This window comes from Eptesicus fuscus, chromosome 6 (genome assembly GCF_027574615.1).
Source record: "Eptesicus fuscus isolate TK198812 chromosome 6, DD_ASM_mEF_20220401, whole genome shotgun sequence".
NCBI classification, from domain to species: Eukaryota; Metazoa; Chordata; class Mammalia; order Chiroptera; family Vespertilionidae; genus Eptesicus; species Eptesicus fuscus.
Genome location: NC_072478.1, coordinates 24,927,251 through 24,946,503, shown reverse-complemented (window position 1 = coordinate 24,946,503; position 19,253 = coordinate 24,927,251). Strand labels below are relative to the sequence as shown.

Here is a 19,253-nt window from a genome sequence, read left to right as displayed (position 1 = left end):
GAAGGGTCAGCTTGGAGCAGAAAAACTATAACTTAATATCAAGTAGAGAGAGATAGCAGTGGAGTGTGGAGGGAGAAGATATGTAAAAAAGATATTACCCAGAGTGTGAGTGGAGGAAATCACATTGATTGTTACTAACACAAGCTCTTTCATAGCTGCTCTTTTTGAGCTCTGATCACTTTAAGATCTTCATTATCTGATCATGAACAGTAACGAACCCAAGACATACAACTAACTTTTTAATAAAAGGTCAGACAAAATTCAGTAGTTCTCGCCAAGTCTAAGGATATATTAGAACCACCAGGGGTAGTGTTAAAAAACATTTTACTCTTTTCACTCTCCAATTCAGTTAAATCTTAATGTACAGTTATTGGACTCAGGCATGAAGATTTTTAAAGCTCATCAGATGCTTCCTAGGTTGAAGATCAGTGCCACACATTCTCTCACACACCTGCACTAATGGATTTGTTTAAAGCCAAAGTTTTATGAAAAATAGCATGGACACAAAAAATAGCATGGACAGCGAAATGGTTGAGAATCATATATAAACATTAAAGTACACATTAAAAAAGAGTTATGAATTTCTACATGATATGTGGGTCATAGGTAACAAATACAGAATATTCCATATTGTAATAGAACTTCAATTGTGCTGTTATTTTGACATACATAGGATCCCCCAATACTCCTTTAATCACACCAAGGATCTGCCCAAATAAACTATTTTTAGATATGATTGATCAAGAGGAATGAAAACCATAAGCTAAAAAAAAATTGTCTGACCAAAAAGTGTCTTTGCCAACTCCCATTGTTTGGATTTGAATTATTTCTAATAAACATATAAAATTAATATTAAAATAAAATAAATAAGAAAAAAATCTCCAATGGTCCATGTATTGAGACTAGGCTATTCTGTTGAGGAATCGCTGCAAGGCACTCTTGATGTCCCTGTTCCTCAGACTGTAGATGAAAGGGTTCAGCATAGGGGTGACCACAGCATACACCACAGAGGCCCCTGCAGCCTTCCTGGAAAAATGTGAGACAGTGGAACTGAGGTACACACCAAGGCCTGTCCCATAAAATAAACAAACAACTGACAGGTGAGAACCACAGGTGGAGAAGGCTTTATACTTTCCACCTGACGATGAGATTCTCAGAATGGAGGAAACAATTTTGTAGTAAGAGAAAAAGATACCAGAGACTGGAATGACACCAAAGATGGTCTCCAAAAAATAGAGTAATATTTTATTAGTAGAGGTATCATCACAAGCAAGCTTGAGGAGTTGAGGAGGGTCACAGAAGAAATGAGGAATTTCCATGTTTGTGCAAAAGGAAAGCTGTGAAATCATCAAGCAGTGCAGTTGGGAGTCCAAAAGGCTGATCAAAAAGGACAGCAGAAGCAGCAGGCTACAGACACGGGGGTTCATGATATCCAGGTAGTGCAGGGGATAACAGACAGCAACAAACCGATCACAGGCCATCACAGTGAGGAGTGAACTGTCCAAACATCCAAAAAAATGTAAAGAAGACAACTGAGTCAGGCAGCCAGCATAGGAGATGACTCTGCTATGAGTTTGAATGTCCAAAAGCACCTTTGGGACGGTGGTGGAAGACAAGCCAATGTCAGCCATGGACAGGTTGGAGAGGAAGAAGTACATGGGGGTGTGCAGACGGGAGTCAGAGCCGATGGCCAGGATGATGAGCAGATTCCCCAGCAGAGTGACCAGGTACATGGAAAGGAACAGGCTGAACGTTAGAGGCTGCAGTTCCGGATCATCTGAGAAGCCCAGAAGGAGGAATTCCAATGCACCTGTTAGATTCTGGGGCTCCACATAGCACAGACACCTTTTAGAAAATAGATGAGAATTGGTATAAAGGAAACAAGCACATTAGTGTGTCTATATTTTGAATTTAAGCAATTTATAGTTTTCACACTTAAGGACCATGCCCCTTCAGTAATTTTTCTTGGTTATTACAGACATTCTTCTTAGAACTCTTTGCATATTGCATTTTGCTCCATGAGCCTATTACTGCATGGATCACTTTGGAAAGGATGGACCGAATAAATGAGAGGAGTAAGGTTATTTAGAGCTTTAAAAATCCATAAACAGACACTCGCCTATCAGTACCCTCCTAAGAAAGAAAAAAAAAAGGGAATGAGAACTATCCATCTCTCCTAAAAAAATGCTCTTTATTATTGTCCTTATTAGTTCAAGGACACTAATAAGCAGTTAAATGTACTTTGTTTTATCCAAATGCAGCATGATTAATTCATTTGATTTGTAGTATTTATAAGCACACTAAAAGAACAATGTGATAAACTGTCTGAGTCCATTTTTGTGTGTGTGATGTTTGGCTACTAACAGTTTTTAAACCATTTCTCTGTCTTCTCCTTCTGTTCACAGGCTAGCTGATAAGAAAGCCTGTTGGTGAGGATGTGAAGAAAAAGGAACCCTAGTTCATTATTGGTGGGAATACAGATTGGTGCAACCACTATGGAAAATATTGTGGAAGTTCCTAAAAAAATTAAATTGTCTTATGACTCAACAATTTCACTTTAGAGAATATCTCTGAAGAAACTTGAAACACTAATTTGAAAGAGTATTCATACCTCTGTGTTTTTTGCAGCATTATTTACAATAGTCAAGATAAGAACTATGTAATAAACTGTATGAGTCCATTATTTCGTGTGAAAAAAGAACGATATCTCACCTTTTGTGACAGAATAGATGGACCTAGAGGGTATTATACTAAGTGAAATAAGTCAGACAGAGATAGACAAGTACCATACGATTTCACTTGTATGCATAATCTAAAGAGCAAAAATAAATAAACAAAATAAAAAACAATCGTCAATCCAACTTAGCTACAAATCAGTAGTTCTCAAAGCCCCCTCATCAGTTTCAATTAGTCATTCTAGAAAGGATGCTTGGAGGAAAATGACGACTATCATTCATTTCTTTAGTCACAAGACATCTCCAGAAGTGATGAAAACCCAGGCGGAAAAACGCCAGTGTGTGTCAGCCATATGGACTATGCTGTGTTATTATACACTAACAACATATACTCAATATGTAACAGATTGTATAAATGTTTTTGTTTGTTTTAGTTGCCTACTCTGTGCCAACCACAGTGTGGGTGCTGGGCAATCAGAAATAAATGAGACTCAGTTGCTTCCCCACAGGCATGCTGCCTGGGGTGACCTGGAAAGAGAAAGGAGAGACTGAGTAGGTTTGCCAGGAGGTTTTTTTCAGCTTATTTTCATTTTCATGTTTGATTTAACCCATTATACCAAAAACATAGTTTTACCAATATACACAATTGAGATATTTTACAGTCTTTTTATATATGTCTTCAAAACCCAGTGCTTTACTAGTATAAGGACAGCACATCTCAGTTGGGACTAGCCACATTTGAAGAGCTCAATAGCCATGTGAACCTAAATTGTAGGGAAAGACATCTGCACCCTGGGTCCTGTGAACAGCGTCCCACTGCTCAGATCCAAATCTGACTCCACCCTTTATACGCAAGGACCTGGGTACAAATTGAATAGGAATATTTTGCTCCTTTCCTTAACTCGAAAATAACAATGGTTGTATACCCTGATATTGAGGGTATTATGCAGTTGACAATGGAAGTTACATAACACAGCTCTGAATCTGGCACAATTCTGAATGAGAGCAGAATTCTGAATGAAAGTTCTAAAATCCCCAATGGAAAAAATAACATAAACTTCATAGGCCTCTGAGCTGTAACTCTGCTTATCGATGCCCTCCCATCTGGCTATCTCAGCTCTCCTGCTGCCTTAATAATAAGGAAACAAGTTTCTCCATAATTCCCCCTCCATCCACCATATCCCTTGCCACTCACTGGTTTGTGCTGTCTCTCTGCTGAGTCATGACCTAGGAGTTTGGATCCACTGCTGTCTCTTGCCTGGTAATGAGAAGGCTGAGGCTCTGTTTTCAGGACTGATGTGAAGACAGACTCAGCCATGGATCTCCTGAAGCAGGTCTCAATTCTGGGAGGAAGAGCCACACACCTGACTCTTAACTGGGACTGGCACCCTGTATGGCCTTGAGCGCTCAATGCACAGAGCTCATAATTAGTGAAATTGGTCCATTGTTTTCCTAACCTCTGAGGACTTCCTAATATTAACAAAGAGGAAATGGAGAATAGTGAATGTACTTAGGAGAGTCTGCGACTTTCCCCTTCTCAGGAGAAAGTGCATCTATAAACTTTGCTTCTGACTTCCAGTTTCAAGAATCTTAACATAGAATGCAGACTCTTTTCTATTTATGAATTTTTGAGTTTGACATCTGCAAAATCATTGTATTAACCATGTAAATTAGGAACAATTAGGCCTTCTCTAACAAGAACCTTTAACTCTTTCCATTTTCTTTGTTAAATCTTCTGTCTTTAAAAGGAAAAGTCTATTTCTCTTTTTTAGGTTTTACTTTTAATAGACGTAAGTATTGTATATTGGGATTTACAGTGTGCAAGGTGTTGTTTGTAGGCTATTTAGCCAGGATATGAGTTTTATATTATTTTTGTTAATTTTATAATGTTAAACTTTAATAATAACAAATAATTGTTGAGAACTGATGATTGAGAACTGCTTATCGAAGTTCACATTGTTGATCAGTTGTTAGAATTCGACCACCATTGTTTGGACTTAATGAACAATGGCATTTTTTAGGATTGGCAACGATGAAAACATTTTGTAACTGTCTCTCAGAGGATACACATCGTACTGCGTGCTAGTAAGCTAGTTAAACAAGTGATGTCATTACAAATCAGCTATTCAGATAATTTAGGTAAGTAATTTATTTATTTCATAAATACACAAATTTTCTTGAATTTAGCAGACAGTACTCATATTATTTATATTTTATAGTGGCGGCAAAAAGTCTAGTGCCGGCCTTGAAAGTGACACTTATGACTTACGGTACGGCAAATTCAGAGGAAAAATAATACAAGTTAGTATTGTTATTATTTAGAAAGAAATATAGGATTAAAATAATTTTTAAAATATAGTTACTTTATAACAATCAAACTAATTTATAAACTAACAATAAAATATGTTCATGTAATTATGTACCTACTTACTGTGTTTTTAAGCAATATGTATATAATAATTTATAATATAATTTTAAATTTTTTTTTTTAGATTTTTAACATAAGAAGAAAAGAGGATGCAAGTGAAAGGGCAGAGCAGGACAGCACAAAATGTACTGTACCCTCCACCCTGTGTAACTATGTATATAACTCCTTTTTCTTAGAAAACCGCGAGAATGTAACAATTGCATGAACCTGCCAATAGGAATGTAGAGAGGTGGACTCAGTCCACCTTAAGCAAGCTGCCCAGTGTGCCTTTGTGTAACTGGACCCCTCACCCTACCCCTGACCAATCATAAACACTCTCCCTGCCCACTGCTTGAGACCCCCTTAAAGCCTTGGTGTTGGCAAGAGAAGCTCTCTTGGTCCCCGGTGAGCGCTGGAGATGAGAGCTCCTGCTAGCACGAATAAAGGTTCTCTTGCAGTTACAGCGGGTCTTGGCTCCTTCCTGGGGGGTTTTTGGGGATTCTGAACACTGGGCATTACACAAGTTCAACGATGATCTAAGAGTGAATTTCCTTTAATTAAAAAAAACAAAAGCGATTGCAATATAGACCAAATTTTTAATCAAGAACCACCCCGCCCCCCCCCACCCCCCAGGCCGAAACCGGTTTTGCTCAGTGGATAGAGCGTCGGCCTGCGGACTCAAGGGTCCCAGGTTCGATTCCGGTCAAGGGCATGTACCTTGGTTGCGGGCACATCCCCAGTAGGGGGTGTGCAAGAGGCAGCTGATCCATGTTTTTCTCTCATCGATGTTTCTAACTCTCTATCCCTCTCTCTTCCTCTCTGCAAAAAATCAATAAAATATATTTAAAAAAAATAAAGAACCCCTCCTCTCCCCCCTCCCCCCAGTCAATGGTGTCCCGCTTTACCAATGTTAAAATCTGGTCACCTTAATCTATACACATGTCCACCAAATCTTAAAAATTTACATACAATAAAGGCCTTAACTGGGTTCAGTAATGTATAACATCTAGATGGTCTCAACAAAACATAACTAGCTCAAGGGTACCTCCTTGGGCCAGCTTCTGGAGAAGGGTAGGCAAGTGAAATGAACATTCCAAGGACAGGGGAAGGGGACGAGTCTCTGATTCCTCAGATCCAGCTCTGGGTCCACTGGCAGTCACATCTTGATGAACTCCTCCAACTGACCCAGTCATCAGTATTTATAAAACTCCCCACAGGGTTCCAACAAAACCCACAATTAAAAACCAGTGAACTGCATTCTCAGAAGTTTCCTGATTACATAGATTTGGCAGATGCAAGTGTGTATGGAAAATGCAACAAAACCATGGGGAAAGATGTAACATTTAACTATTTAAGAGAATTGTACATTTCAACTGGATAACAGAGTCAATGCATTTATTATGCAATTATGATGATGTATAAAGGATCCCAGGTTACTCTGCCAATTCAATTCAAAAGAAGTAAAGTTCGTATATGAAGCATAGAGAGGAATGAAAACCATGAGACTAAACACAATATTACTAAGGAAATAGTGTTCACTGGTCTACATGTTTGGTTTTGCTAGATTTTCTAACTACACCCAAAAAGGGATTGCAGAGATGTTAAGAGTAGTCTGTTCTGCTGTAGAGCCTCCATAGGGCACTCTTAATGTCCTTGTTCCTCAGACTGCAAATGAAAGGGTTCAGCATGGCGGTGACTATAGTGTACACTATAGTGCACCACATCCTTCCTGGGAGAAGGCAACAGTGCTGATCATAGGTAACCTCCAATAGCTGTTCCATGAAATAAGCAAACAACTGACAGGTGAGAGCCACAGGTGGAGAAGGTTTTATACTTCCCACCTATCGATGGAACTCTCAGAATGGAGGAAACAATTTTACAGAAAGAGCAAAAGATCCCTGAGATAGGGAGAAAACCAGAGATGGCACCAACAAAATACATGACTATGTTATTAGTGAAGATGTCAGAGCAGGCAAGATGAAGGAGCTGAGAAGGATCACAGAAGAAATTAGAAATGTTTACATCTTTGAAGCAGGTAAGTTGTAACACAATTAAAGTGTGCAGCTGGGAGTCCAAAAGGCTGATGAAAAATGACACCAAAACTAAGAAGCAGCAGAGGCATGGGCTCATGATGGCTGAGTAGTGCAGAGGGTGACAGATGGCCACAAACCGGTCATAGGCCATGACAGTCAAAAGCATGCCATCCATGCATCCAAAAAGGATCAAAAAAGACATCTGTGTCAGGCAGCCCCCATAGGAGATGACTCTGCTGTGAGTCTGGAGGCCCACAATCATCTTTGGAACAGTGGTAGAAATGAAGCAGATGTCAGCCAAGGACAGGTTGCAGAGGAAGAAGTACATGGGGGTGTGCAGGTGGGAGTCAGAGCTGACAGTCAGGATGATGAGCATGTTCCCCAACACGGCAACCAGGTACATGGACAGGAAGAGCCCCAAGAGCAGAGGCTGCAGTTCCAGGTCATCGGAGAGACCCAGGAGGAAGAATTCTGACACACGTGTTAGATTTTGTGGTTCTATGTAGCCAGGGCACCTTTAGAAGAGGATTCGGGAAAGGAAAATAAGTAAATGAGCACACAGCATTGTATGCATATTCTGTGTTCAAGCTATTCACCCCTGAGGTCATATACCCCAGTACCCTTACGAATATTTCTCAGTATGACAAACCCTATTTAATTAGAACTGTTTCTCTTTTCTTTTCTTTTCTTTTCTTTTCTTTTTTTTTTTTTATTGTTGAAAGCATTACAGATGTACCCTTTCCCCGCCCCCAAATTGACCCTTCCAGCCTGCCCCGCCCCTAGACCCAGGCCTTCACTACACTATTGTCTTTCTTTATTGGTTTCCATGTTATTCACCTCTTTCTATATACACTTTACTGTCCAGAATCTCCATTGAAAAGTATCAGAGGAGCAGGAACATTAGAGATAACAAAGCCATAATCACAGGAAAACACAGCTACTTCTTTAATATATATATAGAATGAGAAACAGCCTTCCCTCTTTAAGGAAAAAATCATTCTAATTTTAAGAAATTAAGAAGTCGCTAAATATACCTTCTTTTATTTAAATACAATCCTAGCTAGATAGTTCCTTTATTTTGAGTACTTTCAACACTGTATAAAAGACAGGATTGCGTAATCTGGATTCTAAATGAAAGTTGAATTTTCATAATCTGAAAATATTTTTATGTGATTGCTATCTTCAGGACTTTTACCATTCTTTGGGTTTCGGTCTCTCCTTCATAGAAATAAGTGATTACTCAATCATGAGAGGTGTCCTTAAAAGTCATTTGTTAGTTCTTTTTCAATTAGTACTAGTTTAAAATTTTTTGAGGAGCCTCCATATTGTTTATTATAATGCCTGTAGGATATTTATTCACACCAACAGGGTACCAGGGTTCCCTTTTCTCCACATCCTCACCAACTTGTCACTCTTTTTTCTTAATTCAATCTTTATTGTTAAAAGTATTACAAATGTCATCCTTTTGTCCCCATTGACCCTCATTCCCCTAGACCCCTTTTCCCCTCCCCAGGCCTTCACTACACAGTTGTCTGTGTCCATGGGTTATGCATATAAATTATTTGGTTAATCTCTCCCCCTTCACCCCTCCCACCCCCACCTTCCATCTGAGATTTATCAGTCTGTTTCATCATTCTATGTCTCTGGATCTATTTTGTTCATCAGTTTATTGTGTTGATTAGATACTACATATTTTCTTTTCTATAATAGCCACTCTGATAGGTGTGATATTATGCACTATTGTGATTTTTATTTGCATTTTCCTGATGGATAGTGATGTTGAGAACTTTTTCTTATATGACTGTTTTGTTTTTCTGATCATAATCCCTCCTATTTATAGTTGAGGAGTTTAGCATTCGTGAAGTCCCACTGCCAGGTTTAAGACCAAGACTTCTTATCCTGTATAATAAAAACCTAATATGCTAAGTGTGTGACTGTTCTTTTGACTGTTCAATCAGTCACTATGATACACACGACCACCATGGGGCAGATGTTCTGACTGGTAGGTTAGCTTGCTGCTGGGTCCGGCCAATCGGGACTGGGCGAGATGAGCCAGTCACGTCCCAGAGCCCTTCCACAGTCCTTCCCTGGCCCCAATCATGCACCAGTGGGGTCCCTCAGCCTTACCTACACCCTCTCACAGTCTGGGACCCCTCAGGGGATGTCAGAGAGCCAGTTTTGGCCAGATCCCTACAGGCCAGGCCGAGGGACCCCACTAGTGCACGATTCCATGCACCAAGCCTCTAGTGCCTAGATAATAGATTTTCATAGCAATCCTTTCTGACACAGTGATTGAAATTCTCTTTCTTCAGCTACCAGAAAGTTTATTATTTTGGCAGATCACATTATGATTCAATTGATGAAAAATGCAAAATAGAACAATGTAAATATATCTGGGCAGTCTCCTCAGGTGTAAAATTGAGATAATAATTGAAGCTACCTTTAAGGATTATTGTAAGAAAGTTTTAAAAAATCACTTCAGTTCCTTAAACCAGTGATTCTTATTTCCAGTTGATTGATATATTTGCCTGTGTTTTTTTAAAATATCCAGACTGTGGCCTCAGCCTAGAACCAATTTATGCAGCATCTCTACATGTGAGATTCTTGGTTGTCCTGGTGTATAGCTGGGATTGAGAAGCACTGCCTTAGAATACTGCCCAACACTTAGGTAATACTCTATTGATATTACCTATTATTACTGTCATTGAGACCCACCACCATTAAAAATATAAACATTTAACAATATTTCCTTCAGATCTCATGTTGTAGAGAGATTTGAAACATTACAATAAATTTTTATTTTTCTTGGTATCTTCATTCAATCCCATTTCAATATATACTCATTGCCCAAAGGCAACCAGTGTCATTGGTTTGGTGGGCATGTTTTTTTTTGTCAATGTTGACTTATGTACTCATAAGCAATTTTCTTTAAACCTTGCCTAACCAGTATACTATACACGTTATCACTGAAGTGTTCTTCCTTACTACAACACTGTGTTTAAGTCTCTTTATGCAGTACATACATTGACCTTAAACATTTTACTGATGCACATTATTATGTGAGGGAAGACTTTATTTTATTTAGTTTATAAATTTATGTCTATACATTTTAATATAAATTTGACCAATGTAAAATATATTTAATATATATTTATAACTTAATATATTTTATTTTTATATTAACTATTTATTTTACATTATATATTTTACTAGGGGCCCGGTGCATGCAATTTGTGCACTGGGGAGGGGTCCCTCAGCCCAGACTGCCCCCTCTCACATACTGGGAGCCCTCTGGGGATGTTCTACGGATGGCTTAAGCCTGCTCCCCATTTGGAGAAGACCTAAGCCAAAGTCTGGCCTCCCTTTGCTTGAGGCAACCGGGTCGATCAGGGGAAGGCACCAGCCCCATCACCCTGCTGTTGTGGCCATTGCCAGTCACCGCAGCCACCAAGGTATTTTCATCAACACAGACTCCAGTCCCTTCATCATGAAAAAATGACAACTTTCTTCAAGCATTTTCAAGATGTGTCTTTCATAGGATATGACATTTCTTTATTTTTCTTTTTATCCTCACCTGAGGATATAGTTTCATTGATATTTTCCCCTTCCCTCTGATCCCAAGCTCAGCCCCTTCCCAAGCCAAAAGCCTCCACCCCAGGCTTTAGGCTTGGGAAGGGGTTCCCCTGACCCCAGCACCTCTGATTGCAGGCTCTGCCCCTTCTGAAGCCTAAAGCCTCCACCTCAGGCTTTAGGCTTGGGCAGGGGTTTCCCCCAGGACCTCCCCAAGCCTAAAGCCTATGCCCCAGGCTTTAGGCTTGGCAAGGGGTTCCCCACTCCCGGCACCTCCGATTGCAGGCTCAGCCCCTTCCCAAGCCTAAAACCTCCCCCCCAGGTTTAGGCTTGGGAAGGAGACCCCCACCCCTCTGATCGCAGTCTTGGCCCCTTCCAAAGCCTAAAGCCTCTGCTTGATGGCTGGCTGGGAGTAACCTGGGTGTCAAGGAGGTTCCCTGGACCCAGGTATGTATGCAAATTAACTGCCATATTTGTTGGTTTAATTTGCATACTCACTCTGATTGGCTGTGGGCGTAGCGAAGGTATGGTCAATTTACATGTTTCTCTATTATTAGGTAAGATATTTCTATTATATTATTATTTATATCAATTTCTTCATACCACAATTCCATGAAAATTCTTGCATCTCTCTTGATTTCACACAAGTGAGAATTTGTATTGATAAGTTAGTGGTGATAAATATTTCATCTTCTAATAATTGGTGCCAGGCTAATCAGCAGCCCCTGAACGATGGATGAACAGTTTACTCTGACACAGTTCAACTGTGAAAGTGAGGGCTAAGGAGCTCCCTGGCACTAGTGGCCAGAGCAGCCTCTATTGCCTGCCTCATTAGCCCTTTATTGGAATTTTTTTATCTTTAGATACAAACATTAGGGTGAATAATCTTGGGAGGACACATTGTCCTCTAGCCAAGGACATCCAGGGATTAAGATTAACGATATCAGTAAACACCCGGTTTTCTGAACGCACACAGACTTGTTTAGAAAGGTCAGGAATAATTAGGGGCACTGCCTTCCACACTCCCTTAAGTCTCCCCTAAGTCAGAATTCCGATAAACAGATCAGGCGGCCTTCCACACACTTCCCTTTTATCAGAAGGTCCTCCTTACAACTTTCCAACCACGTCTCTTGTGCTCCCAACAAATTGATACATGTGCAATTTAACTAACGCCTAATTGACAGTATTTCTTGTTCCAATACAAAAATCCTTTTCTATTAACCACATCCTTTTATTATAAGGGTATGCATTTGAAAGTATCCTTGAAGTCTGTTTTATAATAACCATTCCAGAGAGCTCCACATGAAATTTTCATCTTCATAGCAATTTATTTTCCATTTTGGATTTCAAAATTGGACTGTACAATGCATGACTATTTATACAAAACCATAAAATCCACAATGTTTGTGACATTATGGCCCCTGTAAATCACTGACACATTTCCTAATTCACAGGTGAACTCATTGAACCAAAAGGGGATAAATTAGTTCTTCTCCCTCCCTTTTCATTGGGGACAAAGTAGGTTTGAAAGAACCACTCCTTAGCTAAAGTGGAGGTGACAGTGCCCTGGTGTGGGAATAAGGAGATCCATTTTTAGTTCTGAATCTTTCATGCCCTCCATGGGGAGTGTGTGGAAATCTCAGAACCTCTGTGCTTGTGTTCCTTCTTGGAAATGGTCAAACATTCATCTCTAGATCATGTGTGGGACCTACGGGATTTTTGGAAGTCAAGAAAGTTTTGATCATTTTTTAACAAAGGATTTCAATCATTATTAGGATAGTGTGCTTACTAATAAAATACAATTCAAAAAATGTAATGCCATTTTATGGCAGAAAGGGTGAAGCCCCTCCTGTCTCAATCAAGGCAAGTATGCTAATTATGTGTGTCTTCCTAAATGGCAGAGGAAAACTTTGGGGATCCCAAATGACCAAATGGCAGGAGTATAGGAAAGTGAAGAAGGAGATGTGAGTGTTGGCACATTTAAGAATGCTATGGTAGGAGAAAAGTGTAATAGTAAACTGAGCCAATTAGGTACTCAATTCACTGTAGTGAAGCTGATAGGCTATACAGTGTAGTGGTTAAATTAAATGAGTTATTGGATAGTTTCTCAGAAAGCTCAGACTTTTACCTCTGCAAATATATATAGTATCTTTTAGGAAAAATTGATATGTACAAAGATATCTAAGTATCCTATATAAAAAAAGCGTAGTATTCAAATTACCCCCTCCACTGGGAATTCAACCAGGTAGTGGGGCTTCCCAGGGGAAGGGAGGGAGGTCTTGGCCAGCAGCCGGCAGCTGCTGGGGACCCTACCAGTGCAAGAATTTTGTGTACATGGCCTCTAGTATACAATAAGACTATAGGAGATCAAGGACATAATGTCCAAGATTACAGACAAGGAATGATGGTTACAAAGTGGAATGCTAAGGATGTAGTTCCAGTGAAAGGAAAAATGTTCCCTTTGCTGAGGACATGGTCCTTTGCTATCCCTGAGTAATGAAAATGAAAATAGAGTTAAGTTCATTCATAATGACTTGGGAGACTTAACAATCTACAGGCACAATTAGAATCACACAACCACTGGAAATACCATACCACTATTTTAAACCTCAATTATATGCCCCTGACCCACACATAACATTACAATTACCTTTTGTTCCTAAATTCACTTTAAATTCTTCCAATTGTATATCACACCATAGCTTTATTCCCCATATTATGAGTTATCGGTGAGAGTTCAGTAAGGAAAGAATAGCCACACTAGTCATTTTTAACGGAGATAGTTTAATATAGGTATGATTAAATAGTTTTTGAAAGATGTAAGGCATAAATGAAAAAATATGGTAATACAGTGTCATAACTGCAGATGTAGTGACAACCACATGGGATAAGGGGCAAGGGAAATGGCTGGAAGAACCTTTCCTCTTATTGACAATTGCTGGAAGAATCTAAAGAGAAGCCAGGTGGGAATTCAGAGGCCGCAGCACAGCATAACAACCGAAAGTGCAGAAGGGTCAGTTTGGACCAGAAAAACTATAGCGTAATATCAAGTCCAGAGAGACAGCTGAGGAGTGTGGAGGGAGATGATATGTAAAAGAACATATTACCCAGAGTGTGAGTGGAGGAAATCACATTGACTGTTACCAAGGGAAGCTCTTTCATATCTGCTCCTTCTGAGCTCTGATCACTTTAAGATCTTAAGTATCTGATGATGAACAATAAATAACCCAAGACATACAAGTCCTTTTTTAATAAAAGGTGAGACAAAATTCAGTCATTCTCGGCCGTGTCTAAATACGCATTAGACCCACCTGGTATACTGTTAAAAAATATTATACTCTTTTCACTCTCCATTTCAGCTAAATCATAATGTATGATTATTGGACTCAGGCATGAAGATTTTTAAAACTCATCAGATGCTTCCTAGATTGAAGATCAGTAATACACATTCTCTCATACACCTGCAATAATAGAATTGATTAAAGCCAAAGTTTTATGAAAAATAGCATGGACACAAAAAATAGCATGGACAGCGAAATGGTTGAGAATCATATATAACATACACATTAAAAAAGAGTTGTGAATTTCTACAGGATGCCTGAGTCATAGGTAACAAATACAGAAAATTCCATATTGTAATAGGTTTCAATTGGGTGGTGATTTTGACATACATAGGACCTCAGAATACTCCCTTAATGCCATCAAGGATGTGCCCAAATAAACTATTTTTAGACATGATACATCAAGTGGAATGAAAACCATAAGCTGCAAAAATTGTCTGACTGAAAAGGTATGTTTGCAAACTACCAATGTTTGGTTTTGAGTCGTTTCTAATCCACAGACAAAATTTATTATAAAAAATGAATAAGAAAACAATCTGCAATGCCCCAGGTATTGAGACTAGGCTATTCTGTTGAGGAATCGCTGCAAGGCCCTCTTGATGTCCCTGTTCCTCAGACTGTAGATGAAAGGGTTCAGCATAGGGGTGACCACAGTATACACCACAGAGGCCCCTGCAGCCTTCCTGGAAAAATGTGAGACAGCGGAACTGAGGTACAACCCAAGGCCTGTCCCATAAAATAAACAAACAACTGACAGGTGAGAACCACAGGTGGAGAAGGCTTTATACTTTCCACCTGATGATGAGATCCTCAGAATGGAGGAAACAATTTTATAGTAAGAGAAAAAGATACCTGAGACTGGTATGCCAGCAAAGATAGCTCCCATAAAATAGAGTAATATTTTATTAGTAGAGGTATCATCACAAGCAAGCTCAAGGAGTTGAGGAGGGTCACAGAAGAAATGAGGAATTTCCATGTTTGTGCAAAAGGAAAGCTGTGAAATCATCAAGCAGTGCAGTTGGGAGTCCAAAAGGCTGATCAAAAAGGACAGCAGAAGCAGCAGGCTACAGACACGGGGGTTCATGATATCCAGGTAGTGCAGGGGATAACAGACAGCAACAAACCGATCATAGGCCATCACAGTTAGGAGTGCACTGTCCAAACATCCAAATAAATTTAAAGAAGACAACTGAGTCAGGCAGCCAGCATAGGAGATGACTCTGCTATGAGTTTGAATGTCCAAAAGCACCTTTGGGACGGTGGTGGAAGACAAGCCAATGTCAGCCATGGACAGGTTGGAGAGGAAGAAGTACATGGGGGTGTGCAGACGGGAGTCAGAGCCGATGGCCAGGATGATGAGCAGATTCCCCAGCAGAGTGACCAGGTACATGGCCAGGAACAGGCTGAATGTTAGAGGCTGCAGTTCCGGATCATCTGAGAAGCCCAGAAGGAGGAATTCCAATGCACCTGTTAGATTCTGGGGCTCCACATAGCACAGACACCTTTTAGAAAATACATGAGAGTTGGTATAAAGGAAGCAAGCACATCAGTGTGTCTGTATTTTGAATTTAAGCAATTCATAGTTTTCACACTTAAGAACAATGCCCTTTTAGTAATATTCCTTGGTTATGACAGACATTCTTCTTAGAACTCTTTGCATATTGCATTTTGCTCCATGAGCCTATTACCACATGCCACACTTTGGAAAGGATGGGCCAAATAAATGAGAGGAGTAAGGTTATTTAGAGGTTTATAAATCCATAAGCACACACAAGCTTATCAATACCCTCCTCAGAAAGAAAAAAAAAAGGAATGACAACTATCCATCTTTCCCAACAAAATGCTCTTTATTATTGTCCTTATTAGTTCAAGGACACTAATAAGCAGTTAAATATACTTTATTTTCTCCACATGAGGCATGATTAATTCCTTTGATTTGTAGTATTTATAAGCACGCTATAAGAACTATGTAATAAGCTGTCTGAGTCCATTTTTGTGTGTGTGATGTTTGGCTGCTAACAGTTTTTAAACCATTTCTCTGTCTTCTCTTTCTGTTCACAGGCTAGCGATAAGAAAGCCTGTTGGTGAGGATGTGGAGAAAAGGAACCCTAATTCATTATTGGTGGGAATACAGATTGGTGCAACCACTGTGGAAAATATTTGGAAGTTCCTAAAAAAAATTAAATTGTCTTATGACTCAACAATTTCACTTCAGGGAATATCTCTGAAGAAACTTAAAACACTAATTTAAATGAGTATGCATAACTGTGTATTAAACTGTATGAGTCCATATTTTAGTGTGCAAAAAAGAATGATATCTCACCTGTTGTGACAGAATAGATGGACCTAGAGGGTATTATACTAAGTGAATTAAGTCAGACAGAGATAGACAAATACCATATGATTACACGTGTATGCATAATCTACAAATCAGAAGTTCTCAAAGCCCCCTCATCAGTTTCAATTAGTCATTCTGGGAAGGGTGCTTGGAGGAAAACGACGACTATCATTCATTTCTTTAGTCACAAGACATCCCCAGAAGTGATGATACCCAGGCAGAAAAACTGCCAGTGTGTGTCACCATATGGACTATGCTGTGTTATTATCCACTAACAACATGGAATCAATATGTAACAGACTGTATAAATGTTTTTGTTTGTTTTAATTCCCTACTCTGTGCCAAGCACAGTGTGGGTGCTGGGCAATCAGAAATAAATGAGACTCAGTTGCGTCCCCACAGGCATGCTGCCTGGTGTGACCTGGAAAGAGAAAGGAGAGACTGAGTAGGTTTGCCAGGAGGTTTTTGTCGGTTTATTTACATTTTCATGTTTGATTTGACCCATTATACCAAAAACATAGTTTTACCAATATACACAATTGAGATATGTTATAGTCTTTTTATATACGTCTTCAAAACCCGGTGTTTTACTACTATAAGGACGGCACATCTCAGTTGGGACTAGCCACATTTCAAGAGCTTAATAGCCATGTGAACCTAAATTGTAGGGAAAGACATCTGCACCCTGTGTCCTGTGAACAGCGTCTCACTGCTCAGACCCAAATCTGACTCCACCCATTTTAGCCAAGGACCTGGGTACAAATTAAATAGGAATATTTTGCTCCTTTCCTTAACTCGAAAATAACAATAGTTGTATACCCTGATGTTGAGGGTATTATGCAGGTGACAATGGAAGGTATATAACACAGCTCTGAATCTGGCACAATTCTGAATGAGAGCAGAATTCTGAATGAGAGTTCTAAAATCCCCAATGGAAAACATAAAATAAACTTCATAGGCCTCTGAGCTGTAACTCTGCTTATTGATGCCCTCCCATCTAGCTATCTCAGCTGTCCTGCTGCCTTGATAATGAGGAAACAAGTTTCTCCATAATTCCCTCTCCTTCCACCATTTATTCCTTGCCACTCACTGGTTTGTGCTGTCTCTCCGCTGAGTCATGACCTAGGAGTTTGGTTCCAATGCCCTCTCCTGCCTGGTAATGAGAAGGCTGAGGCTCTGTTCTCAGGACTGGCATGAAGACAGACTCAGCCATGGATCTCCTGAAGCAGGTCTCAATTCTGGGAGGAAGAGCCACACACCTGACTCTTAACTGGGACTGGCAGCCTGTATGGCCTTGAGCGCTCAATGCACAGAGCTCATAATTAGTGAAATTGGTCCATTGTTTTCCCAACCTCTGAGGACTTCCGATTATTAACAACGAAGAAATGGAGAATAGTGAATGTACTTAGGAGGGTCTGGAACTTACCTCTTCTCAGGGCAAAGTGCATCTGTACACTTTGCTTCTGACTTCCAGATTCAAGAATCTTAACATAGAATGCAGAGTCTTTTCAATTTATGACTTTTGAGTTTGACATCTGCAAAATCATTGTATTAATCATGTACATTAGGGACAATTAGGCCTTCACAAGAACTTTTAACTCTTTCCATTTTCTTTGTTAAATCTTCTGTCTTTAAAAGGAAAAGTCTATTTCTCTTTTTTAGGTTTCACTTTTAATAGACCTAAGTATTGTATATTGGGGTTTACTGTGTGCAAGGTGTTGTTTGCAGCACTACATATTTCTGATCTCTTTTTTCACTTCTTTTTTTTTTCTTTTCTTGTACTTAGTGGGGATGACATTGATCAATACAATTATATTGGTTTTAGATATACTATTCTATAATATGTCACCTGTATATTGTATTATGTATTCAACTCCCAGAGTGAAGTAAGGGATTTTTTGCTTATTTAAATGACAGTCCAAGTTCTGATTTTTCTTGTTCATTGATGTTTTGGATACACTAAAACACTACTGACTTTCTCTTAAATTAAGCAGGGTACCCAACAAGAGTGTAATCATAGTTTTAGCAAGGGCTGCAGGCCTCTCAAAGTTTGACTGGGGTTGATCTATTTCCAATCCCACTCACTATTGGAAGGAGGGAGTTGCTTGTGGGCTGTTGGCCAGAGGCCTTGCTCAGTCGTCTACCTAATGGGCCTCTCACAGGGAAGCTCATGCATGACTGTGGCTCCCATTAGGACAGGTTACAAGAGACAAGGGCCAGGAATATAAAGCCTTTTTGTACCCTAATATCAGAAGGGACATCTCATCAGTTTTGCCATCTTGTGTTGGTTGGAAGCAAGTCACTAGGCCCAAGACACACTCAACAGGATTGGTCTCCACAACAGCGTGAACACAGGAGCGGATGTCAATGGGAGCATATTGGAATCTGCCCACCATGCAGGCCTCTCCTCTATCAGGACATTGGTCTCTAAGCACCACAACACTGGAGAGATGGCTCTGCTTCCCGGATAGCCCACAATCCATCACACCACAATGCTCTCAGCAAAATTTCTGCAGATAAACAGACAAATGAGTATAAATTGCCTCTGTTTTGGTGTTTCTGCAAACCCCACCATGTTCCCTCAGGACACACAGTTCAAAAAAGCCAGCATGGTTTCCCTTCCTTCACCAGGGTCCCTCACATCAAGCTGCAGCCATTCTGTGCCCAGATTCAACAAATGTTTCCAATGGCTTCTGATTTCTATCAGTGAGAAGAGCTTAACCTGTTCCAGGATGAATTTTTCTTTAGCTTTGTGTCCACAGATCCTAAAATTTATATAGTGTGTTTGGGGACTATTTCATTGTTGTTATTTTTTTCCAATTGATAACATGAGTATGAGAATGATGGTACTTTGCAACCTCCCACATCCTACTCATGCAGTCCTCCTGC

At 39.8% G+C, this 19,253-nt stretch overlaps 3 protein-coding genes across 3 annotated transcripts; all 3 read right to left on the bottom strand.

The window, feature by feature from the left end:
• Positions 1–902: 902 nt before the first annotated feature.
• Positions 903–1,876, bottom strand: LOC129147086 (olfactory receptor 18-like). The gene has a single exon (XM_054716895.1). The coding sequence runs from the start codon at positions 1,731–1,733 to the stop codon at positions 903–905; it is 831 nt and encodes a 276-aa protein (XP_054572870.1). The 5' UTR covers positions 1,734–1,876.
• Positions 1,877–6,834: 4,958 nt separating this feature from the next.
• LOC103304456 (putative gustatory receptor clone PTE01) lies at positions 6,835–7,443 on the bottom strand. The gene has a single exon (XM_054716894.1). It carries the CDS (start codon positions 7,441–7,443, stop codon positions 6,835–6,837), a length of 609 nt encoding a protein of 202 aa, XP_054572869.1.
• A 7,142-nt stretch (positions 7,444–14,585) lies between these two features.
• On the bottom strand, positions 14,586–15,527 carry LOC129149298 (olfactory receptor 18-like). The gene has a single exon (XM_054716893.1). The coding sequence runs from the start codon at positions 15,414–15,416 to the stop codon at positions 14,586–14,588; it is 831 nt and encodes a 276-aa protein (XP_054572868.1). The 5' UTR covers positions 15,417–15,527.
• Between the last annotated feature and the right edge of the window lie 3,726 nt (positions 15,528–19,253).